At 48.1% G+C, this 23,428-nt stretch overlaps 1 protein-coding gene across 1 annotated transcript in view; it reads right to left on the bottom strand.

Moving 5' to 3' along the window:
* MARCHF4 (membrane associated ring-CH-type finger 4) overlaps nt 1-23,428 on the bottom strand; it is a 113,573-nt gene that overhangs the window by 6,746 nt on the left and 83,399 nt on the right. Inside the window, exons 2-3 of the mRNA XM_005896175.2 lie at nt 19,016-19,171; nt 13,225-13,417 (exon numbers count right to left, since the gene is read on the bottom strand). Of these exons, the coding sequence (XP_005896237.1) occupies nt 13,225-13,417; nt 19,016-19,171 (349 nt within the window). The remainder of the gene's footprint in view (nt 1-13,224; nt 13,418-19,015; nt 19,172-23,428) is intronic.

Genomic DNA, 23,428 nt, shown 5'->3' with positions numbered 1-23,428 from the left:
CACAGAAGCTAAGGCAACTGAAGAAATGGATACTTCCTCTCCAAGACCCAAAGGTGTTTGGGTCCCACAATTTAGAGTCAACTCATGGATGAACATGAATTGAACATTAAGAGTACCTGCCACTTCCTAGCCTTGTCTCTTGATCTAAGTTAATTCCTCTTTCTGAGCCCCAGTTTTCCCATCAGGGAGTGGGGCTGCTATCCCCTTCCTAATAGGGTTGTTATGATACTGAATGAGGTGATGAATCCTTTGCTCTGATGCCTGCAGTGTGCCAGGCACACATTTACACTCGATACCACACGATTTTGATTGTTTTGGGGAAATTGCAGAACAGAAAAAGTCCACTCTTATCTCCTCCCTCTTCCTCCTACTCCTTTATTGCCAACCCCATTCCCTGCCACAAGCACCTGTTCTTCTGTCTCCTAACTGTCCTTCCCAACCCTCGGTCTGAGTCATTGTTTATAGATGAATAACACGCTAGACCTGAAAGGAGCTCTGTAAACCAGTTGATTCTTCACGTGTCCCAAAAATCCTTGCACTGGTATGACTGAGAGGTCCATTTCTGGAAGTGTTCGTGAAGTTATGCCCTAAGAGACTATAGACTTCTTTCATGAGTTTTTGGGAGGCTTAGCACTCTTCTCTCTGAACAAATACTAAAAGGACCACACATCTCCACCACTCTGGGTGGCGATGGTGGAAGACAGGTGATGATGGTGATGGTGATGAAAGTCAATATTTATTGAATGCTTATTAGGTCCTATCATTAAAAGGGCTTTGCAAATAGGGTCAACTTATCACACAAACCCAGTGAAGAAGGTGATGTTATCTCCACTTTACAAAACAGGAAGCTGAGGTCAGAGAGCCCTTTGCACTCAGGTGGAGCCAGGTGCCTGGCAATGAATGTGAGCATGAGTCAAGTCAAGATTTAAGAAATGGGTACAGAAGGGAAAAGTGTGTGTGTGTGCGCGTGTGTTTGCCTTACCATGCTCTCTTGTATTTTCTATCAGCCAGAGATAGAAGATTCAAAAGCCTAGAGAACTGTGGAGCCACAAGATGGAAGGTTCTTGGGTCTCTGAATCACTGTATGGAGGAGAAACCCGCACCCCACCGGCCACCCACAACTCACAGGAACTACTATTGGGTTGAAACACTGAATTTGGAAGCTTACTTTTCTATTTGCTGGAGTTACAATACCTTTGGGGCATGTTAGGAGCCATAGACAAAGGCAGTTGTGGCTCAACGGCACACTTCATATGGTTCCCAAAATATATGCGCTGGCCTGAGCATCCATGCTATTTACCAGATTGCAACTATTTCTAGTCAAAACCCGTCATCAATGAACAGACTTGCCACTTCTGAATGTGTTCCAAAAACTGTGCTGCAGGCACTGAAGGCAGTTCCTAATAGGCGTTCCTAAAATATTTTAGCCCTGTCAGCACAACTGGAATAACTGAATTGCCTCCCAACGGGTCTTCTTTGAGGGGGACAGTGCTCGTTTGGTGTGTGTGCTTCTAAATCATCGTCTTCATCTTCTGCACATCCAGCAGCTCAGGTGTGGAGAAAGGTTGCCAGGCACGGGAAGTGGGGGTGGGGTGAAAGGGAGGTGCTTAAGGAAAAAGGCGAAGATTACAAGTTAAGAGTTAATCCAAGCCAACAAGCACCTCCGGTATAGCGCATGGAACTCTACTCAGTGTCATGTGGCAGTCTGAATGGGAGGGGAGTTTGGGGGAGAATACTCAGTTGCTCATTCGTGTCCGACTCTTTGTGACTCCATGTACTGTAGCCCATCAGGCCCCTCTGTCCATGGAATTCTCCAAGAAAGAATACTGGAGTGGGTAGCCATTCCCTCCTCCTGGGGGTCTTCCCGACCCAGGGATGGAAACCGAGTCTCCTGCGTTGTCTCCTGCATTGGCAGGCAGATTCTTTACTGCTGAGCCACCTGGGAAGCTCTTGATGGAGAATGGATATATGTATATGTATGGCTGAGTCTCCTTGCTGTTCACTTGAAACTATCACAACATTGTTTGTTAATTGGCTATTCAGTTCAGTTCAGTTCAGTCGCTCAGTCGTGTCTGACTCTTTGTGACCCCATGAATCGCAGCACACCAGGCCTCCCTGTCCATCACCAACTCCTGGAGCTCACCCAAACTCATGTCCATCAAATCAGTGATGCCATCCAGCCATCTCATCCTCTGTCGTCCCCTTCTCCTCCTGCCCCCAACCCTCCCAGCATCAGAGTCTTTTCCAATGAGTCAACTCTTGGCATGAGATGGCCAAAATATTGGAGTTTCAGCTTTAGCATCAGTCCTTCCAATGAACACCCAGGACTGATCTCCTTTAGAATGGACTGGTTGGATCTCCTTGTAGTCCAAGGGACTCTCAAGAGTCTTCTCCAACACCACAGTGCAAAAGCATCAATTCTTAGGCGTTCAGCCTTCTTCACAGTCCAACTCTCACATCCATACATGACCACTGGAAAAACCATAGCCTTGACTAGACGGACTTTTGTTGGCAAAGTAATGTCTCTGCTTTTGAATATGCTATCTACGTTGGTCATAACTTTCCTTCCAAGGAGTAAGCGTCTTTTAATTTCATGGCTGTAGTCACCATCTGCAGTGATTTTGGAGCCCCCCAAAATAAAGTCTGACACTGTTTCCACTGTTTCCCCATCTATTTGCCATGAAGTGATGGGACCAGATGCCATGATCTTTGTTTTCTGAATGTTGAGCTTTAAGCCCACTTTTTCACTCTCCTCTTTCACTTTCATCAAGAGGCTTTTTAGTTCCTCTTCACTTGCTGCCATAAGGGTGGTGTCATCTGCATATCTGAGGTTATTGATATTTCTCCCGGTAATCTTGATTCCAGTTTGTGCTTCTTCCAGCCCAGAATTTCTCATGATGTACTCTTCATATGTTAAATAAGCAGGGTGACAATATACAGCCTTGATGTACTCCTTTTCCTATTTGGAACGAGTCTATTGTTCCATGTCCAGTTCTAATTGTTGCTTCCTGACATGCATATAGGTTTCTCAAGAGGCAGATCAGGTGGTCTGGTATTCCCATCTCTTGAAGAATTTTCCATAGTTTATTGTGATCCACACAGTCAAAGGCTTTGGCATAGTCAGTAAAGCAGAAATAGATGTTTTTCTGGAACTCTCTTGCTTTTTCCATGATCCAGAGGATGTTGGAAATTTGATCTCTGGTTCCTCTGCCTTTTCTAAAACCAGCTTAAACATCTGGAAGTTCATGGATGTTGGCAATTTGATCTCTGGTTTCTCTGCATTTTCTAAAACCAGCTTGAACATCTGGAAGTTCATGGTTTACATACTGCTGAAGCCTGGTTTGGAGAATTTTGAGCATTACTTTTCTAGCGTGTGAGATGAGTGCAATTGTGCGGTCGTTTGAGCATTCTTTGGCATTGCCTTTCTTTGAGATTGGAATGAAAACTGACCTTTTCCAGTCCTGTGGCCACTGCTGAGTTTTCCAAATTTGCTGGCATATTGAGTGCAGCACTTTCACAGCATCATCTCTCAGGATTTAAATAGCTCAACTGGAATTCCACTACCTTTGTTCATAGTGATGCTTTATACCCCAATCCAAAACAAAGTTGTTTTTGTTTTTTTTTAAGTTAATCCAGGAAGCTGGATAAGCCACATAGAGGTAACAGATCATGGTCTGTGCATTGTCTGGCCCATGTATGTGGTGGATTCTATTGGTTGTTTGGCTTGGCCCAACAATATGGGAATTCCCAAGGTCACAACTGCCAATTTCTGAGAGTCATCATGACCTCTCACAGTGGAAGTGTTTCCAAAATCCTGGATTTCCAGACCTAAAAGAACCTTGTAGGTTATCAGGTTCAACCCTCTCATTTTATAGATGAGTCAACTGAGTTGTAGAGAGAGGAAGTAACTTGTCCTGGGTCACAGAGGTGGCTGGTAGCTAATCTGGTCATCAGATCTAGGTCTTCTAGTCTCTTCTGCTGCACCAGCCTGCCCCTTCCATATTTTCAGGGAATTAAGAGGTTGAACAGGGCTTTCCTGGTAGCTCAGCTGGTAAAGAATCTGCCTGCAATGCAGGAGACCCCAGTTCAATTCCTGGATTGGGAAGATCCCCTGAAGAAGGGATAGGCTACCCACTCCGGTATTCTTGGGCTTCTCTGGTAGCTCAGCTGGTAAGCTGCCTGCAATGTTAGAGACCTGGGTTTGATCCCTGGGTTGGGAAGATCCCTTGGAGAAGGGAACACTACCCACAGTATTCTTGCCTGAAGAATCCCTATGGACAGAGGAGCCCGGCGGGCTACAGTCCATGGGGAAGCAAAGAGTCAGAGATGACTGAGCGATTAAGCACAAGAGGTTGGACAGGTGGGGTCATTCCTACCCAGAAGGAAGGAGGAAAGGAAGGAATCTTTGTGGCATATATGTGCTTTTTATGATAATGTGAATTAAAACTAAGTTTGAAAAACAATGTTCCCACAGCCCTCCTGTCCCCACCCGCTGCATGCTTGCTGTAAACTGGGATTTGAACTTCTTCATCTCAGAAGGCAAGAACCAGGTACCTCTAAATCAGAGGGAAATTACTCACTGGACTGCACACAGAGAAGTTTCAACAGCAACAACAAAAGAGAAATATTTTCTATAATTCCATCCATTACCCTAGCCCTCTGTTTTAAAGATTTGGAGCAATTTCAGGATCTCTCTTGCTTTCCTTCCCCTGACCCGCTTCCACTCACAAGAGAAAAACAAACATGAGGAGGACGCGGGCCTCATTTTTGCAGAGTTGACTTCTTGGTGGCCAATCTCTTGGGTCTGTGGAGTGAAAAAAAAATGTTTTTGGTGCCAGGGACCTTAATTAATTTGCTCTTGTTAAATCCTAATAACTTGACCCACTGGAGCAGAGAACGTCCCATTTGTTTCCTGGGAGGCTCTGTCAGCTTCTACGCCAGGGAAGACAGCGTCATTAGAGATGACGGAAGAGGGGGCAGGTGGGACGAGGACGTTCGATGTAATCAGATCTTCTCATTCAGGAGACGCGGGTGAGGGAGCCAAAACCTTCCAGGAGAGGCACTGCTCCAAATAACGGCAGATTCTCAATTATGGGAGGACTCCAGGCTGTGGCAAACCTTTAACCATTTTGGCAAATCTTTATCGAGTGCCTGGGGGGAATCTACCCTGATCTGGTCACTCATGTGTATAATGCCTGCTCTTTACATGTGCCATCTTATTCAGTCCTCTCAACAACTCTCTGAAGACGGTATTATCCCATCTCACAAGGGAGAAAACAAAAGCAGAGAGGTTATACAAATCACTTAAGGTCCCGTTTAGTAAGAAAGTGGGTACCATGCAGCCCCAGACCATCTTGCAGCACCACCCCCACCATTCCGGAGACCCAGAGTCTGAGGTCTGTGGCTCAGTCCCTCCTGCTATCTTCTCATCTTCTGTCTCCTTTCATCCCTTTAGGTGTTTAATGTTCCCTAGGTCTCTGTTCTTAGTCACCTACTCCCTGAACAGTCCTCCTAAGTTACCTATTCAAAATTCACAGCTTCAAACACCTCTTACTGTTGCCTTCCAAATCTGTCTTCAACTGCCTGCTTTCCTTACCATCTCATCTCCCCATCAGTTACCAGGAGTTGTCAGAAATGGTTCAGTGCCCTCAATATCTTCTTCTATATCACAGGAGGGGACCACCTATGCACTAAAAAAAAAAAGCTTTTCCCTCTTTCTAGCCCAGCAAAGAGACACCTTCCTGACCCTTCATTCTCCTCTTTGCAGCCCATAATGTCTTCCGTGTGTCTGGCATCTCTTCTACTGCCAACTCATGACTTAGAAACTGCCTCTTGCCTCTCTGCCTGGATTTTAGATTTAGGGTGGTCCTTGCTTTTTGTGCTGCCTTTGTTGAAGACGTACCCTTTAGTTCCTCTTTGTTTTACCCACTGCCCATCCCATTCTCATGCTCAAAGAATGATGCCTGGTCCCCACTCAAGCGAGCGTCCCGGGGTTCCCACCAGTCTGAAGGAGTTCAGACCGCCCTATCAAGTCCACATCCTGTGTACTTCTCAAGGTCACCCAACACACTTCTTCGCCACCATCGCTGTTTTGCATCTCTTTACTTCTTTCTCACTCTATTATAAGCATTTTCCAGCTGGCTTCTCCCAACATCTAGTCTGTCCAGCTCTGTGATCCACTCTCCGACAGCTGCTAGAGCTCTCTCTTTAAAACACACGTCTGATCATACTTCTCTGTATAAAATCTTTAAAATGCCTCCCCTCACCAACAGGCAGGTCTGAGCTGCTTCGTGCATGATTCATCAGCTGTGAGATTTGCTTCTTGCCAACCTCCCCATCCCCGTGACCTACCTCCCCATCCTGGCTCTTTGCACTGAGCCATACAAAGCTTCTCAATGCTTTCTAAGCACACCTTGTTCTCTCTCATCTCTGTCTCTAACACGCTCTGCCTGGAAAGTTCTTCTCCACTGTTCTGGACAAATTTTGACATATCTTTCAAAACTAGCTCAAGGATAGGATTCCTTCCTTTAGAAACCCTTCTTTTTAAATTAAACTTTTTATTTTGTATTGGGGCATAGCCAATGAACAATGCTATGATAGTTTCAGGTGGACAGCAAAGGGACTCAGCCATATATATATACATGTATCCATCCTCCCTCAGACTCCCCTCCCATCCAGGCTACCACATAACTTTGAGCAGAGTTCCATATGCTACACGGTAGGTCCTTGGTTATGGGCTCATTCGCTAAGTTGTGTCTGACTCTGCAACCCCATGGACTGTAGCCCACCTACCTGGCTCTTCTGTCCATGGGATTTCCCAGGCAAGAATACTGGAGTGGGTTGCCATTTCCTTTTCCACCTTGTTGGTTATCCATTTTAAATACAGCAGTCTTGAGTACCTCCAAAGAAGAGTTAACTGCTCTCTGCTCTGTTCTACCTTTCTCTGTGTCTTGTAAAAGCTCCTGTTCTGTTGTAATTTATTTGTAGACTGTGAGCTCCTCAAGGGCAGGGACTGGGACTCATTCACGTCTTTGTTAAAGTTTCCTAGTTTCATGAACGAAATTAGGCAGCTAACAAATGCTACTGAATGAATGGATCTGACTGCCCAGAGCTTACTCTGACTCAGTCATTTTCTGTGCTCACCCTGTGTCCTAGCCTCAGTAATTAGCTTGTCTGCCTTCCCAGTGAAATGTACAGTCATTGAGAGTGGATGATTCTCTCATCGGGAGTGCTCTCTCAATAATTTTTTTTTTAGCTCTGGAGCATGTGGGATCTTAGTTCCCCAACCGGGGATCGAACCCATGCCCTCTTCAGTGGAAGCTCAGAGTCTTTACCATCTGAGCCACCAGGGAAGCCCAGGAAGCCCAGAGTCTTAACCACTGGGCAACCAGGGAAGTCTCCAATAAATATTTCTGAATGAAGGAATGGATTCCCTAATTTAATGTTAACCAGTGGATTTAGCTCCCCATATTCCAAGGACATTTCACGAGAGTGTCACAGGAAAACAAACCACCCAAATTTCATCTCGACTTCTCAAGCCTCCCTCTCAGTTGATGTCAGAATAGCACTGACCAAAAGGGAGGTACAACAATGGTTAATTTCCAAATCCCTGAATACAGGACAGGAGCAGCTGGGGCTCACTGAAGTTCTTATTGCCACCAGCCATTAACTCAATGAGTCAAGATATTACTGGACCAATTTTCCCTCAACCTGCCTCCCCATTCAAGCTCTGCATTTGCAATTTCACAGAGCAATCAGAGATGAAACAGGCAGTAGAAAGCGCTCAGTAATTGAAGCCAGAGGGTCATGGTCCAATCCCCAGCTCTACCATTTGCTTAGTTATGTGACCTGGAGCCCAACTGCTTTAAGCCTACCCTCACCTGTTCAATATGGATAATTCTTCCCCTGATTACCTTCTAGGGTTGTCGGCCCCTTTCTCAGTTCCTCTCTGTTCCCTGGGTTTGGTGGATTGTTCTGTCTACAGCAAGTTACATCTGGCTTTTACTGTGGCAGAGATTGGTCTCAGGACTTAGGACTCTAAGCCAGGAGATGCTTAATCTGTAGAGGTGGCCTGTGTTCCAGAATGTACAACCTTCTGACATGACGAAGTCCAGAGTCACTGTCCACAGCCTTGAACCCATGCTGCATTAAATAGAGAACCCAGACCTTCCTGGCAACCATTCCAGGCAAAATCCTTTGAGGAAAACCAGAGGCCATTGTCCGAGAGCCATTGCTTTCACTGATTCACCTGAAGGTCAGCCAGGTGGACACAGCCATGGATGGGGCTGATGCGGCTTCATGAGCAGCAAGCCGATATCTCAGACTTTGCATCCTCTTAGCTTTATGGCAGAGAATACCCCTTAAGCTCGTGTTGACACAGTGAATTTCTCATGCGTCCCTCCCACTCTCATCAACTTTTCCTTACACATCACTCTGATAGAAAAGTTATGTTTAAGGATGAATTAAACCTATGCATTATGTTTACTCAAATTTTTACTATCTGAGGCCATTTAACAGTCTCAAGGAATAGACCAAGGCATCTGGAAAGTAGAGAAAATTTAAGGAATTATTTTAACAAGTGTCTTGTCTTTTTCTTAGGCTAAGGTTTAGTCTCTAAGTCGTGTCTGACTCTTGCAATCCCATGGACTGTAGCCCGCCAGGCTCCTCTGTCCATGGAATTTTCCAGGCAAGAATACTGGAATGAGTGGCCATTTCCTTCTCCAGGGGGAGCTTCGCAACACAGGAATCGAACCCGCGTTTACTGCCCTACAGGCATATTTTTTACCCTCTGAGCTACCAGGGAATACCATATTCTAATTTCTTTCTTACTCCACCTGTTAAGCTAATACAGGGCTACACTCATTTTCCCTTCCCCAAGGATAAAGAGGAGTGTGATGGCACACTCCTTTTGTAAGAACAGACTGTGTTGGCATTCTGGTTTGTCTCTCCTGGCAATCTGATGAAAGTGCAGTATCAGCTGACTTGTAACATGTCCTAAGTTGGAGGTGACCCTGATTGGTGAGTGCTGTACTATGAATACTGCTGGGAGGCTGTAGCATTGGGCTTTCTTAGTCCGTTGACTTTTGTGAATATGTCTGACTCTTGTGGGGACCCTGAAAACTGGGCCAAGAGGGACACACTGTTGTGGTTCTCATCTCCTTGTTTCTGAGCTATCACCTGGGGGCTGAGAGACTGGTCCTGAACTACAACAGATGAGGACTCACCTGCAGAAGCAAGCTGCACCCGCCCGAGGAGCCTGTGCTTCCTGTCTATGGTCCTCTAAGTGACTCTGGCGCCAAACACGCTCCCTGGTAGTTCCATGAGTCTGAATGTCTAGCTGAGCTTAAAAATAAAGAGATGCCACCCAATTATCCCTTCCAGAGAGCTCTTAAAAAGCTATTTTTACATCTACTTGTGCAGTGCTGTGTGTTTCTCCTCAACTGGCCAGAACACAGCAGAAAAATGACTGTTACTTATATTTCATCCTTAAAGCCATCATCCTTACTATTGGTCATCAGTTCAGTTCAGTCACTCAGTCATGTCCGACTCTTTGCAACCCCATGAATCGCAGCACGTCAGGCCTCCCTGTCCATCACCAACTCCTGGAGTTCACCCAAACTCATGTCTATCGAGTTGGTGATGCCATCCAGCCATCTCATCTTCTGTCCCCTTCTCCTGCCCCCAATCCCTCCCACCATCAGGGTCTTTTCCAATAAGTCAGCTCTTTGCATGAGGTGGCCAAAGTACTGGAGTTTCAGCTTTAGCATCAGTCCTTCCAATGAATACCCAGGACTGGTCTCCTTTAGGATGGACTGGTTGGATCTCCTTGCAGTCCAAGGGACTCTCAAGAGTCTTCTCCAACACCACAGTCCAAAAGCATCAATTCTTTGGCGCTCAGCTTTCTTCACAGTCCAACTCTCACATCCACACATTGGTCATCACCATCATCAAAAGCATCATCATCGCAACCACCACAAGAATCTATGTACTCCAGCTCCTGCCTGTCACCTCCCTCTTTTTTATCCAGAGCACATTTTGCACACATGTGTGCTGAGTTGCTTCAGTTCTGTCTGACTCTTTGCGACCCCATGGACTGTAGCCCTCAGGGCTCCTCTGTCCGTGGGATTCTCTAGGCAAGAATACTGGAGTGGGTTGCCATTTCCTTCTCTAGGGGATCTTCTTGACCCAGGGATCAAACTCAGGTCTCCTACATTACAGGCAGATTCTTTACCACTGAGCCACCAGGGAAGCCCAGAGCACATATTACTCCCTTTTTAAATTTTTCCAGGTGAGATAGTCTAACTATAAATATATGTGACCACTTTTGGATGGCATTAAAAGAGATGAGGGTCCCTATGCATTCCCCTTCCATCTAATAACGGTTTCCAAGCAGTCACTGGCTCTCACACCAGATGATTGGATAGCTCATGGTGGGGCTGTGCCCCTGAGAAGGATGTTTTCCTGAAGGCTTGGAAGGAAGGAAAACAATGTGAAAACTCTCAGCATTTAGCTCACTCTGCTTTTCCCATAATCGGAGTGACTGAGGGTCATATGTATACAAGATGGGAGAAAAAGTGGGCCAGGGGCGGGGAGCAGGCAGGCAGATAGAGGAGCCAAGGAAGAGACAAAGAAGGAGATGGTCCCGGAGCCCTACTCAGAGGAGACACCATGAGGAGAGACCAGAGCACCAGGAGGGCCAGAGTGGGGGTGCTGGGTGGCTCAGACCCATGGGGTGCAGCCTGCCATGAGAGCCCCTCCTGTACATGGGCCATGTGCCCTGGAAGTCTCAGGTGGCATCTGTAGGTTTCCCAGTGCTGCTGCAAGAGTCCTGCTCTCTGATGCCAGAGGATAATAGAAAGAGCCCTAGATGGCCAGTTGGGAGACCTTGCTTCTAGTCCCAGCTGAGCAATCGTGAGCTGATCACTCACTCCCCTTCCGTGGGTCCCCTGTTCTCTCGGCTTCCAAACAAGGGAGTTGTCTTGATTGGTCCCATGACCAAGTGTCTTCTATGTCCAATCCTCCCAGTTTTCAAATCTCTGGAGCCCTGACTGGGAGATGGTATTTATGCTCCTCTCTCTCACTCATGCTGGCCTCCAGGGCAGGAGCTTATTGGTGACATCATTGGCCCATAGCCTGTGGGCAGAAGGGCCATGGTGCCAGCACTGAGCGGAAGCTCTGAGAAGCTCTGTGAGTTTCACTCATCCTCCTGTGCTAGACCCCAGTCGTTCCTGCCCCTTTAGCCTGGGCCCCATCATAAGGAGACACTCAGGCCTGAGCCCAACACAGTCTCAGAAGCTATGTCCAGCCAAGCCTGGCAGAACCAAATCATCTCGTGGACCCACGAATGGGACATAAATGCTCGCTGTGAGGCAGTGCAGTTTCGGAGCTGTTTGTTACTGCAGCCAAAGCTGACGAATACACCACGTGACAGGAAAGTGTGTCTCATAGACATGCACTCCAGGAACCCATCAAAAGCCTGCCTGAAGGAGAATGAAGGGCAGCTGGAAGGGCCCTACAGGAAGGTTTCCACTGCTTCCCCCTTCTTGCCAGAGCCACACACCTCCATATGGAGACACACCTGGTTTTTGGCATCAGCAACTCGTGCCTCAGCAGGGGTAGGAAGGGAGTCTGGTGGGAGAGGAAACTAAATTAGAATGCCTCAATGTCAAATTCCTCCCCATTCACAGGCCTCTCTCTTCTATAGGCCTCCAAGCCTGGGCAGTCTGTTTCTTTCACTGCCTAGGTGCTGTAATTAAAAGGCTCTTGAACTTGGGAGTTGACATACTGGTTTAGCCAGCATGGAGAGGCGGCAAGACGCTTAGATAGGTTTATAAGTTCCAGCATCACTAGCCTCTGGCTGCTGCAGTCTGTATCCAAGCCTCTGTGATCCCTAATATTAAAGGACCCTGAAGAAAATGAACACCCTCTTAGCCCAATTCTAGCTGATAGATGTTTTCTTGCCAAACAGAGCAGTGTAGCCTATCTGATAGAAACACAGACTAATGCCCAGAGAGGACCACTGTGGAGCTCTGGTGCTGTCGGCACTATGGCCTAGGGGGTAACCTGAGAGGTCCAGGATAGGACGTATGACCAGGGCTTAAGCATGCTTCCTTCACTCAGAGAAAACCAGGGCCATTCCCCACCTCCTCAGTCATTTGGGTGAAGACTCCAGAGTTGACAGCCATAGTCATCTGCTGGGAAAAACAAAAACCCTCCACCGGCCAGCCTAATATAGTGGAAGAGGAGGGAACACACATTTGGGGATGGTGCAAGGGAGCAAGCAGGGGCTTACGGTGGTGGGACTCTAACCTTCTAAAACACTGAAAGCTTGAAAGCAAAGCCTTACCTGGGAACAGACACATACGTGAATCGATGAAAGTTCAGAAGCTAGGGGTGAAGCAGGGATGAAGATTCAGAGCCGGTCCGTACAGCATCTCATCCCCCACTCCTTAAAGTGGCTCTTGAAGTTGTGCATGGAACCCCTGAACTACATACACTTTGAAAACCACTAAATTAGAGAAACCTTGGGTATTAATAGGCTTAAAGAAAGCTGAAAAAACGGGGAGCGAGGTATCATCATGACTGTTTCTGGGCATTTTGCTGTGAAGAGAATGGAATTAAGTGTCTAGGCCTCCTTTGCTCTGACTTGGCAGCTGTGGTACACAACGGATAAGAGGCCTTCCACAACTTGCCTATGGCAGGTAGACTGACCAACTGACCTTTCTCAAATATTCTTAGAGGCTAACCTCCTCATTTTCATCTTCAACTGGGCAGGACAGAGTTCCGGGAAAGACTGAGGTCTCCTGTCTTTGTTCTGCCTCCTCCTACTCCCTACACACCCCTTAAATCTAAGCCATGGCCCCTCTTGAGCTCACAAGTCTCAAGCCTGGTGCCATCTCTGCTTTGACCTTTTCTACCTTCAAGAGGGAGGGACCCTGGGGGATGTGTCTAATTCACCAGCACATGGCTCCCCACTTCCTGTAGAGACAAGCTTTCAGACCCACCTATGCATACCATGTCCACGAATCCACACATCCCAGAGACCCACCGATGCACACCACATCCACGAATCCATACATACCAGAGACCCACCTAGGCACACCATGTCCACGGATCCACACATCCCAGAGACCCACCTATGCACACCACATCTATGGATCCACACATCCCAGAGACCCACCTCGGCACACCATGTCCACGAATCCACACATCCCGGAGACCCACCTATGCACACCACGTCCATGAATCCATACATCCCGTAGCAGATCTGGAAGAGGAGGTCTTGGCGCTGCCATTTTGCTGAGGGGCTGAAGGTCGACCAGATGAGCCAAGAGATGCTGGCAATGAGGAAGAGGGAACCCAGGATGGCAGCTGCGATCTGAACCTTCTCGATGACTGTCAGGGAGATGGCCTGCCACTGCAGGGGTGAGAACGGCGGGTCAGTGGGGGCCTGCAGGCCCTCATCCCATTTCCACCCCATCCCACGCCCTCTTCCTGCTGCTGCCCCAGCCTCTCACCTCTGGATTTAAACCAGGGCTCACCAACGTGTAATACAGCAGCTCTTTCTGAGAGTTTCTGAGTATTAACTTTGTGTTTTTGATATGGAAGAAGCCCATATCACACCAAATGATCAGAAGTCATTTCTGGGTGGGTGAGGCTGAGAAGGAAAGTCCTTGTGGTTGACTATGATGCAGACAGAAAACTGAGAAGGAGAAAGTGGAAATGCAGCGTGTAGGTGGTGTTCCAGGTCCCCAGAATATTCTTTTCTGAGCAACACATTATTTTCTCACTAATAGGTGCTAAGAGGGCACAGGCTTTTTTTTTTTTTTTTTGCTTGTTTTCTACAACAACACCTGGCATGTCATTTAATATACATGCTTGAGATTACCAATTCAACAGACAAAGAGAGGCCACAGGATGTCAGGGAGAGAGAAGAAAAACAGTATAATTTACTGACTGTATACTAATGCTGAAATTTCGGTGTTTTGTTTTTTTTTAACAGAAAAGCACTATGCTAATAGCTTTGTTGATGGATGGATTGAAGGCTAGAGTGTGGGTGGGTTTCCACTGAAATTCTATGAGTCTATGACTGATCCAGGTATCACAGGCCTAGATGAGCCATGAGTTGGATTTTAGTTTGGGATTTATTCATGCCCTTGCTCAGCAAATATGTACCGGGTGTTCTGTGTGTGTACGCTGCTAGGTGCTGAATATAAAGCAGTAAGCAAAAGCATGCAGACTTCTGCCTTCCTGGGGCCTCATATTTAGAGAACACAAACAGACATATGATTATTTACAATGGCAATCCATCATGACATGTGAGAGCCTGTGACAGGGGATTTCACTTTGAGTTGAGTGGGAGTTTACTAGACAAAGAGAGGAGGCATATGTGTCCAGCAGGGAGAACAGCATGTGCAAAGGCCCTGTGACAGAAGAAAGCAGGGTAAGTACAAAAACCTGGAAGAAGACCAGAGAGGGTGGAGCAGAGAGCAGGGAGTGGGGTAAGACAACTGGGAAAGGAAGAAGGAATACCACACGGGAGCCTAAAGAATATGCAAAGACTTTTAAAAACTTTTTTGTAGGAATAAACGTGATACTCTTGACCAGTTTGCAGCAGGGAAATGACAGGATCAGGTTTGGGAAGGTGGCATGTGCACATGCTCAGTTGTGTCTGACTCTTTGTGACCCTATGGACTATAGCCCACCAGGCTCCTCTGTGCATGGGATTTCCCAGGCAAGAATACTGGAGTGGGTTGCCATTTCCTTCTCTAGGGGATCTTTACAAACCCAGGGATCAAACCCGTATCTCCTGCATTTGAAGGCAGATTCTTTACCCCTGTGCTACCTGGGAAGCCCTTTGGAAAGTGGAAGGAAGGACTATCTCCTGATTGTAGCAGTTTGTGTAATGCCCTGCAGAGAGCGCCTAGTAGGCATTTCAGAAGGCATGTCAGAACTCCCCAGAAAAGGCGGACAACCTTCCTTCTGCCAACAGCAAGCCCTCCCTGCACATTATACAGCCTAGATGGAAGCACTGATGATTCTGCCTCCTGCCGGGACTGACCAGTGGCCCCTAAGGAACTGTAACTATTCGAAAGCATTTGCTCGCTCATTTAGATGTGGGACATCAGCCTTTACATGTAATTATACAGATAGCATCCTGTTACAGGTAATTGGGCCTTCACATTTTCCACTGCTCTTTCCACCCCGCCTAGGGTTACACATAACAGGAATTTTCCAGAAGATGGCCTGATCCCACAGACTCCTCTAATAGAGGGCAAATGCTTTTTCCAGAGCCAGCCTCCCTGTCTGTGAAGAGGGCTCCTGATTGAGCTTTTTGTTTCTACCTCTATGACATCAACACCCTCCCCTTCTTCTGCTCCAGGCAGAAGAAACCCCAAGTGGAGAGGCAGAGGAAGCTCCCCTTAACCCCTAAAGTCCTTCCTACCAGCCCCAAGCCACTTGTGGAAGCACCCCGACTACGATTTGAAGCAGGAAGAAGAAAGAGCAGGATGGGGTGCTATGCCCAAGGCTGCCCTCCTGTCTGCCCCATGGGAGGCTCCACAAGTCATATGGGGAGCAGAGCCACAAGGAGAAAGGAGAGGACAGGGGAGCTCTCTGGTCTCCCAGGGAGATGGGGAAGGGCTCCCCAGGAAGCAGGCTCTGCCCCTACTGGATCCCCGGAGCTTCTTCATCCCCAGCAAGCTCCTGATCACAGCATCCAGAGACTTCTCCATGCCCCTCTGTGCAGCGAATGGAGAGACCAAGGGGCAAGAGCATGAAGACAGATGATTCTTTCCTTATAACAAGAAGAGGCAGTGAGCAAGGGCCTGGTCACCCAATCCTAGCTCAGCTCTGCTCCAACTCATGGAGTGTGACCTAGGAGAAGTCAATAAATCATCAGGACTTTCAACAAGTGGAGATAATTGTTTCTTAGAGTATTGTGAGAATTAAGTGAAATTAATCAGTGCTTTGAAGGGTACCTGCCGCCATCATTTCTATTCCCCTTTATATTTTAGCAAAAATACAGTTATGCATGGCAAGGTAGGAGTATTCATAACCATACTTAGCAATCTCCATGCTGGGCATGTAGGGTAGAGGTGAAGGGCCAGACTCAGGAGTCAGACCCCTGGATATAACCCTGCTCCACCAGGGTGACCTCGGGCAAACTGTTGACCCCTCTGTGCCTCCATTGTCTCATCTGTAAGTTGGGGATGATAATAGTACCCATTGCATTGGGTTGTTGTTAGTGTTAAATAATATATGTGAACACTTAGAACAACCACTGGCCCCCGGTAAGCACTAATTAAATGTTCATGAATATAATTATAGTTCAGATGTAGCAAAGAGGATGAGAGGCACCCACAGAGCCTTGAGACCACAGGGCTACACTGAAATGCCACCTTTCTCAGGAGCTCTTTCTAGAAACAGAGCTTGCAGAGGGTCACCGAGATAACATGCTGTCATGCCCACTGTTTCTCAGAATGTTTTATGGGGTCATGAACCAAGAGGTGAGACATCAGAGACTTGGAAGACACCTCCCTACTCTGACAGAAGTTAGCCCCGGCACCCCATCCATTGTTCTACTTTCTCTTGGTAGGGCCTGCCTGCTCCATCCTCTACCACAGATGAGGAGGATCAGAAGTTGCCCAACCATGGCTGAGCAGGCAGTCTCACACTTGGCTGAGACTGAGGAGCCCAAGGCATGCAACTGGGTCGATTTGGGCCACAACCACACACTACTGCTGCTAGTCCAGACTACCTCCTTCTTCTGGTACTATCTGGGAGAGTGAAATGGCATTTTCTGAGCACATACCACTGAATGCAATGAGGTCTGATCACAATCCAGAAGTAACAGAATCAGAATCTCCAATGACTAGAAACTCACAGTTAAAGACACAGTAGTAGCTTAAGAATAAATTCATTCTTATTAGTAATTTAAGGATTATTCTTAAGTAGTAACTTGATAAAGTTATTCCAGAGTTCCAAAGAAAAGCAAGGAGAAATAAGAAAGACGTCTTAAGTGATCAATGCAAAGAAATAGAGGAAAACAATAGAATGGGAAAGACTAGAGATCTCTTCAAGAAAATCAGAGATATCAAGGGAACATTTCATGCAAAGATGGGCACAATAAAAGACAAAGTTATTCTTAAGTAGTAACTTAAGAATAAAGAATAAAGTAGAAAGGCAATGTCAATATTGCCATTTGCTTAAGGCACTTATGAGATTAGAATAATCTTTTCTTTTCTTTGCTCCCAGGAAAAGATTCATTGGAAAAGACCCTGATCCTGGGAAAGATTGAGGGCAGGAGGAAAAGGGGGTAACAGAGGATGAGATGGTTGGATGGCATCATCGATTCAATGGACGTGAGTCTGAGCAAACTTCAGGAGATAGTGAAGGACAGGGAAGCCTGGTGTGCTGCACTCCAGGGGGTCTCAAAGAATCAGACAACACTGAGAGACTGAACAACAACAACCCCCAGGAAAAAGTTATCCCTAAATGTTTTTTCCCTTTTTGTGTCAAGGGCTAATGCCTATTTATGAGCCAAGGACAAAGCCAAGGGGGCACTCGCCTGGTGGGTTTGGATTCTGACCCTTTTCCAAGGCTTGAATCGGCTGAGAAAGAAGAGAAGAGTTAATGCACCCCAGGGCCTGGAATCAGACATTGCTATTTTAAGACACTTCAAGATTTTGAAATGAATAGCTGAGGATGGAACCAGAGCATGGGGAGGCACCTCTTGTTCTGACTCTTTGGTGCACCATCAGGATGACTGAAGTGCCTAGGGGTTCTAAGGCTCCCTTCTAGCAATAATGGCCCCCCTACCCTGGGCTGGCCCCCACTGCAAGGACATTGCAGCTCCGGGTGTTTGCAGCTGCCCTTCCATGCAGAGATCCCAGCCCACCATCATCCCCAAGCCACTCGCTCTGCTGGGGCAGCACTGACTCTCTCTCACCCCCTCAGACAGCAGAGAGACAACTGTGCCAAGCTGCTGGAGTTCCCGCACCCTCGCCAGCATGCTGGCTAATTGATGACGTGGCAGCTTCACCGGCTGACCGTGTCTATGTGAAGGTATTTTCAGAAGCAAAGCGCCCTCTCTGTGTGTGTGTGCCTCACAGGGGGAAGCTGTGTGATGTGGAGGATTTATGAGGTGGTACAGGGGTTGTCAGCTCTTCTGGGGATGACAGATGTCTCAGGGCAGGGTGGGAGAGGTCGGGAGGACCATGGGGGGCGTGGGGGCCTCTGATCTGACAGCCCCACCCCATGTGAATCTGTTCCACAGACCCTACCTGAACCCTGGTCTTCCTGCCCTTGACCTTCATGGACTCTTTATATTCTCTCCCTTTTCCTTCCTGCCCCGTCTTTTCTCTTCCTCTGATTCCCTCTCCTGTCTCGTCTCCGTTTTTTCCCTTGTCATAAGAAGTGTGGTCTGTGGGCCAGGAGCAGCTGCATCACTGGGTAGCTTGTTGGAATGGAGAATATCAGGCCCCACCCTGCGTTTTGCTGGGATTCCAGGCACCATCAAGTTTGGGACATACCATCCAGTCTCTGCTCTCATTTCTTTTCTGCCAACCTCATCGCAGTCTTTCTCCTCACCGTCCCACCCTGCCTCTTTGCCTTTTTTGCACTCTCTGTTCTCTCTTTCTTATTGTTTCCTCCCTCCCTCTCCTCTTTGCTTCTTGTTCCTTTTTCTTATTTCTGATTTCTTTTATCCATTCATTTATCCATGAACTCACTTATTCTCTCTTTTCCATCTGATTCTCCATGTTTCCTTCTCTATCTATTTCTGTCTCTTGATCCCACCCCTTTCTCCTCTTCTGGCTGAGGCTTAAGAGAAAACACAAAAATTCTTTCCTGCCCTCCTGCCCACTCTCTATCCTCGGTCTCGCCCACCTGGCCATCTTTCCCTTCCTCCAAAGCCCCGGAGCTCTAAGGTGACTTCACGTCCCGCCGGAGATCAGGGGGTTTGGGAAAGCCCGGCCCTCGCTGTAGCGCCCGAGCTGGCAGCCCCCGGCCGTACCTGCAGAGGGTTCTTTGTGCTGATGGCGATTACATGGTACTTGTAGTAGCACAGTTCACAGCTCCAGCAGCCCCGCTCGCTGATCCACTTGATGAGGCAAGGCTGGTGCGTGCACTTGACCGAGCCATCGCAGCGGCACGGGCTCAGCAGCTCCCCCTGCAGGGAGAGAGGCGGAGGGTGGTGAGCCAGTGAACCAGTGAGGTTGCGCAGTCGTGTCCTACTCTTTGAGACCCCATGGACTGTAGCCTACCAGGTTCCTCCATCCATGGAATTTTCCAGGCAAGAGTACTAGAGTGGGTTGCCATTTCCTTCTCCAGAGGATCTTCCCAATGCAGGGATCGAACCCAGGTCTCACGCATTACAGGCAGACGCTTTACCGTCTCAGCCACCAGGAAGCCAGACCTCCGCAATGGGGGAAGGGGTGGGGAGTTTGCCTTCAGAGTTGGTTTGCCCCCCACCCTCCATGTCTCTGGCCAGGCCAGACCACAGACTTGGTTTGGAGGAGGTCTGGGTTCCAGGTTCCCAACTTTAGTGAATTCAACTAACAGTTCTGAGCTCCTGGCTCCTACTCGGTACTGCCCAAGTCCTAGGGTTTCTATGAAAATGAGTTAGAGGATCTCCATGGAAGTTCTCTGCCATCTAACACGGGTGTCAGCCTAGGTAGACTTATCTTTGAAGGTACAGCCAGGGGTCTCAAACACAAATGCTCTCAGGGGCAGACAGGCCACACTGTGACTGAAGCCAGCTGGCGGAATGGATTGGATTGGCGGGTTGAAGAGACAGCCATCATCAGCTGCAGATGTGGGAATCTGTGTTCCAAGGAGGCAAGTGTTTATGCAAAATTTCCCCGTAGTCAAATGTCAACAGCAAACCCAAGCTTTGAACACATGTCATGAAGGTCATTTGGCCTAGCTTTGGAGTTCTGGTCCTGAGCCTTTGCATTCTTCTACAGCACAGCCCATAGAGACCCAGATCCCCTCTGTGAAGCCTCTTGCCCCTGATCCCAGAGCGACAAAAATGTGGCAGGCTTGGCTCCTGGGGACCTAGGAGGCTGAGCAGATGCCCCCTCTGAAGGCCTGGGGCCCTCTCGGCATGTCCCTTGGGACTGGCTGGGAGTTGTTGGGAAGCCCAGTTTGGGGCAGGCTTCACTAGAAGCAGGGAGGCAAAGACAGTGCCAGAGTTGAAGCTCCTTGTGGACTGCAAGGCTGGACTCAGTCTCTGGAGCCTCCACAACTGAAGCTTGTGCCCACTCCCTGCTGGTCCTGATGCTGCCGGCCCCAAAGGGCCTCCCTCACTCCCTTCTCTCCTCCCCTTCACTTTCCCCTCTTTCCTTCCTCACCTAGAGCCTGTCATTTCTACCTCCTGACTCCTGTCCATCAGCGCCTTCATTTACCTTCTCAGGGACTTTAGGAGTGGGTCCCACCCAACTCCCCAACCTCTGCTCCCTTCTGACCCATCCCAAGGCCCCCTTCCTTACTTCCCACGCCCTTCCTCCCCCAATTCATTTATTTTGAAGAGATGCCTTCTGCCTCACTCCTGTCAAAGGACCCAGAAGCTGCCAGGCACAGCCCCTTTCCCTAAGCCCCAGGCTGGTGTGTTTGCAATATGGCCACTGAAGCCATGTCCCTTTTAATTTGGTGATGGTGGTTTAGTCACCAAGTGGTATCCAATTCTTTTGTGATTCTATGGACTGTAGCCTGCCAGGCTCCTCTGTCCACGGGATTTCCCAGGCAAAAATACTGGAGTGGGTTGCCATTTTCTTCTCCAGAGGATCTTCCCGACCCAGGGATCGAATTTGCGTGTCTTGTGTTGCAGGCGGATTCTTTATCCACTGATCCACCTGGGAATTTGGGGATTTCACTATTCGAGAAACCACATCTTGTTCCCAACTTAGAATAAGCAGGCACAGGAGCTCCTGACCTATTAGACACAGATCTTTATTTGTGTATTTAATCATGCTCTTTGCTGTAGACTGTAGAAACAGTCCTTTTCTCCCAAGATGCATGGAATCATCTTTCCCTTTCACTTCAACTCCTATCACTCAAAGACTACCCCTCAGCCTGGATGAGATCTAGAGTGTCTTTCTGCACCTGGTGTACATGTTCAATTGCTTTTCTGTCTTCATGATGGTTCCAAAGCCACCTTCTACAGGGAGTCATCCCTGATTTCTCTAGATTGAGTGCAATGCCTTGATCTCTGAGCACCAGTGTAACCTTCTGAGGCCCTTGGCATATGCCTATCCACTGCCCCATCAGAGGAGCCCTAGGAGGCAGGGATGGGAGGTTGTTCATCTTTGCATTCATTCTCCCAGTGCCTAGACTACACCCAGCAAGCCTTCAACAGCCTTTGTGTTTGAGCAAGTGAAAACATAATTCAATTGTCTGCTCAGGTTTCCTGCCTGGCCCAGAGGAATGAAGATGAGACTGCCTATTCCATAAGAACAGGAGCCATGTCCATCTTGTTGACCTTGGGACCGCAGCACTTCACTCAGTGCCCAGCACTCCACACGTGTATGTATGATGAAGGAACCTGGTGACGGAAATACTCAGGGTGCCACCACCTCATAAAATCCTCTCTGATCCCCCACTCTGCTCCTTTTGTGTTGACAGACCCCCTCACGGTGGCTGCAGGCCAGGAACCCTCCCATACCCACTTTGAAAGCACTTCCCCATGTGTCTCTGGGTCACTATACCATGACCTCTCACAGCAGCAATATGCATCTTATGTCCATCTTTGCATCCTTAGCACCTAGTGCAGTACGTGAAACAGATACTCCATCTAACTTTTTTTTGGTAGCCATACCACTTGGCGTGTGGGATCTTAGTTCCCTGATCAGGGATCAGATGGAACCCATGACCCCTGCAGTGGAAGCATGGAGTCTTGACCACTGGACTGCCGGGGAAGTCCCATACTCCATCCTGCTTTAACAGTGCAGTGTGCACAGAGCTGTTTGATAAATGAGAGGTTTCGCTCCTCTAGGACATGGCCAGCCTCTGGCTCCAGGTACAGTAGGACAGGCAGGAGATGCCCACAATGCCAGGTGCTCACCACACCCATGGAGGCCTCCAGGTCCTCGATAATGAGTAGTTGCGGTGTGGCTCTGAGAAGAAAAATAGGAATGGGAGGGGGAGGAGAGGTGGTGAAGGAGGGGCAAAAGCCCTCATTATTCATGGCAGCATCTCCTAGGCTCATTAATTCTAACAGGATGAGCTGGGTTTGATTAATCGGGTTGTTAGGCAGCCATGTCAGATTGCCAATCAGGTAAGAGACAGTACTTCCGGTCCCCGGCAACGGTGCCAAGCAACAGCGAAGGCTGTTCTCTTTGCTTTCTAACGCGGCAGCCGTGAGACAGGAGAGGGAGAGCCGCTGGCCAGGCATAACTAACAAGACCTGGGCTCACCACCGTGGCTCTGGATGGGGGACCATCCCTGGGGCCCCTAGTTATCTGGAGAAGGAAGGAGCATGACCTGGCCTGGTCCTAGTCCTGGCCACAGACCATGAGGCCAAAGATGTGCCATTTCCTCTGGAGCTCCCAGTCCCCCACACTTTCCCTGGATTGGACAACCCAAAGGTAGAATAGAGGCTTGCTTTGGGTGCTACAAACACTAGAAAGCAAGGATATCGAAGCTGTTAGAAAAGTTTAACTTTGATGAAGGAAGTGATCCAGGATTTTAGGGAAAAAAAAAAAAATCTGCAAAAAAGCTATTTTAACCTTGGCATTCACATAAATTTTTTGCTTTATGATTTGGCATATTTTTACATTGGGGAGGAGGGCCATAATCTTTTTGTGTTTAGGGCTTCTAAGAGGCCTTAATCTGGACCCTGGACTATCTTTGGCTGGTCAACCTGTGCTTCTCCTGGAACAAGAAAGATGTGAATGAGCCAAAGCCAGATGGATTCAGGTTAGACAGAAGGAGAATGTTCTTTACAGTCAACTTTATTACAAGCTAAAATGGTGGAACATGGAAATGGAGGTGATAAACATCTCTCAATATAACAGTGACTCCTATTAAAGAGAAAGGTTAAATGACCAACCCAAGGTCACTCAGCCAGTGTCGTGGCCAGAATGTAAAGCCAGGTCTTTCTGACATCAGACTCAGCTTCTTACCACACTCTGCTCATCCCCCTCTGTACTCTGGTTCCTGCTGTCCCTTGCACATCTGTGCCCATGGGTCTCTTCTTGTCTGTCCCTCCCTGCTCCAGCACCGGCCCTTTCACCAAGTCTGGAAGGGGCCCGCTCTGGACCGATTTTCTGTCTCTGCATCATCACCCACAGTTCAGCCCTTAATCACTCTTCAGTTGTTTTCTCTAGGCTTCAGGGTGATCCTGCATACCCCACAGGACCAGGCAGCTCGGAGTTACACAGTAAAGGTGCATTCATAGGCTGGATGGGCACCAGAGTAAGGCAGAGGA

The sequence above is a fragment of the Bos mutus genome, chromosome 2, assembly GCF_027580195.1.
Source record: "Bos mutus isolate GX-2022 chromosome 2, NWIPB_WYAK_1.1, whole genome shotgun sequence".
Taxonomy (NCBI): Eukaryota; Metazoa; Chordata; class Mammalia; order Artiodactyla; family Bovidae; genus Bos; species Bos mutus.
Note: the sequence above shows the minus strand (reverse complement) of the source record. Positions and strands in the feature narration are given on the sequence as shown.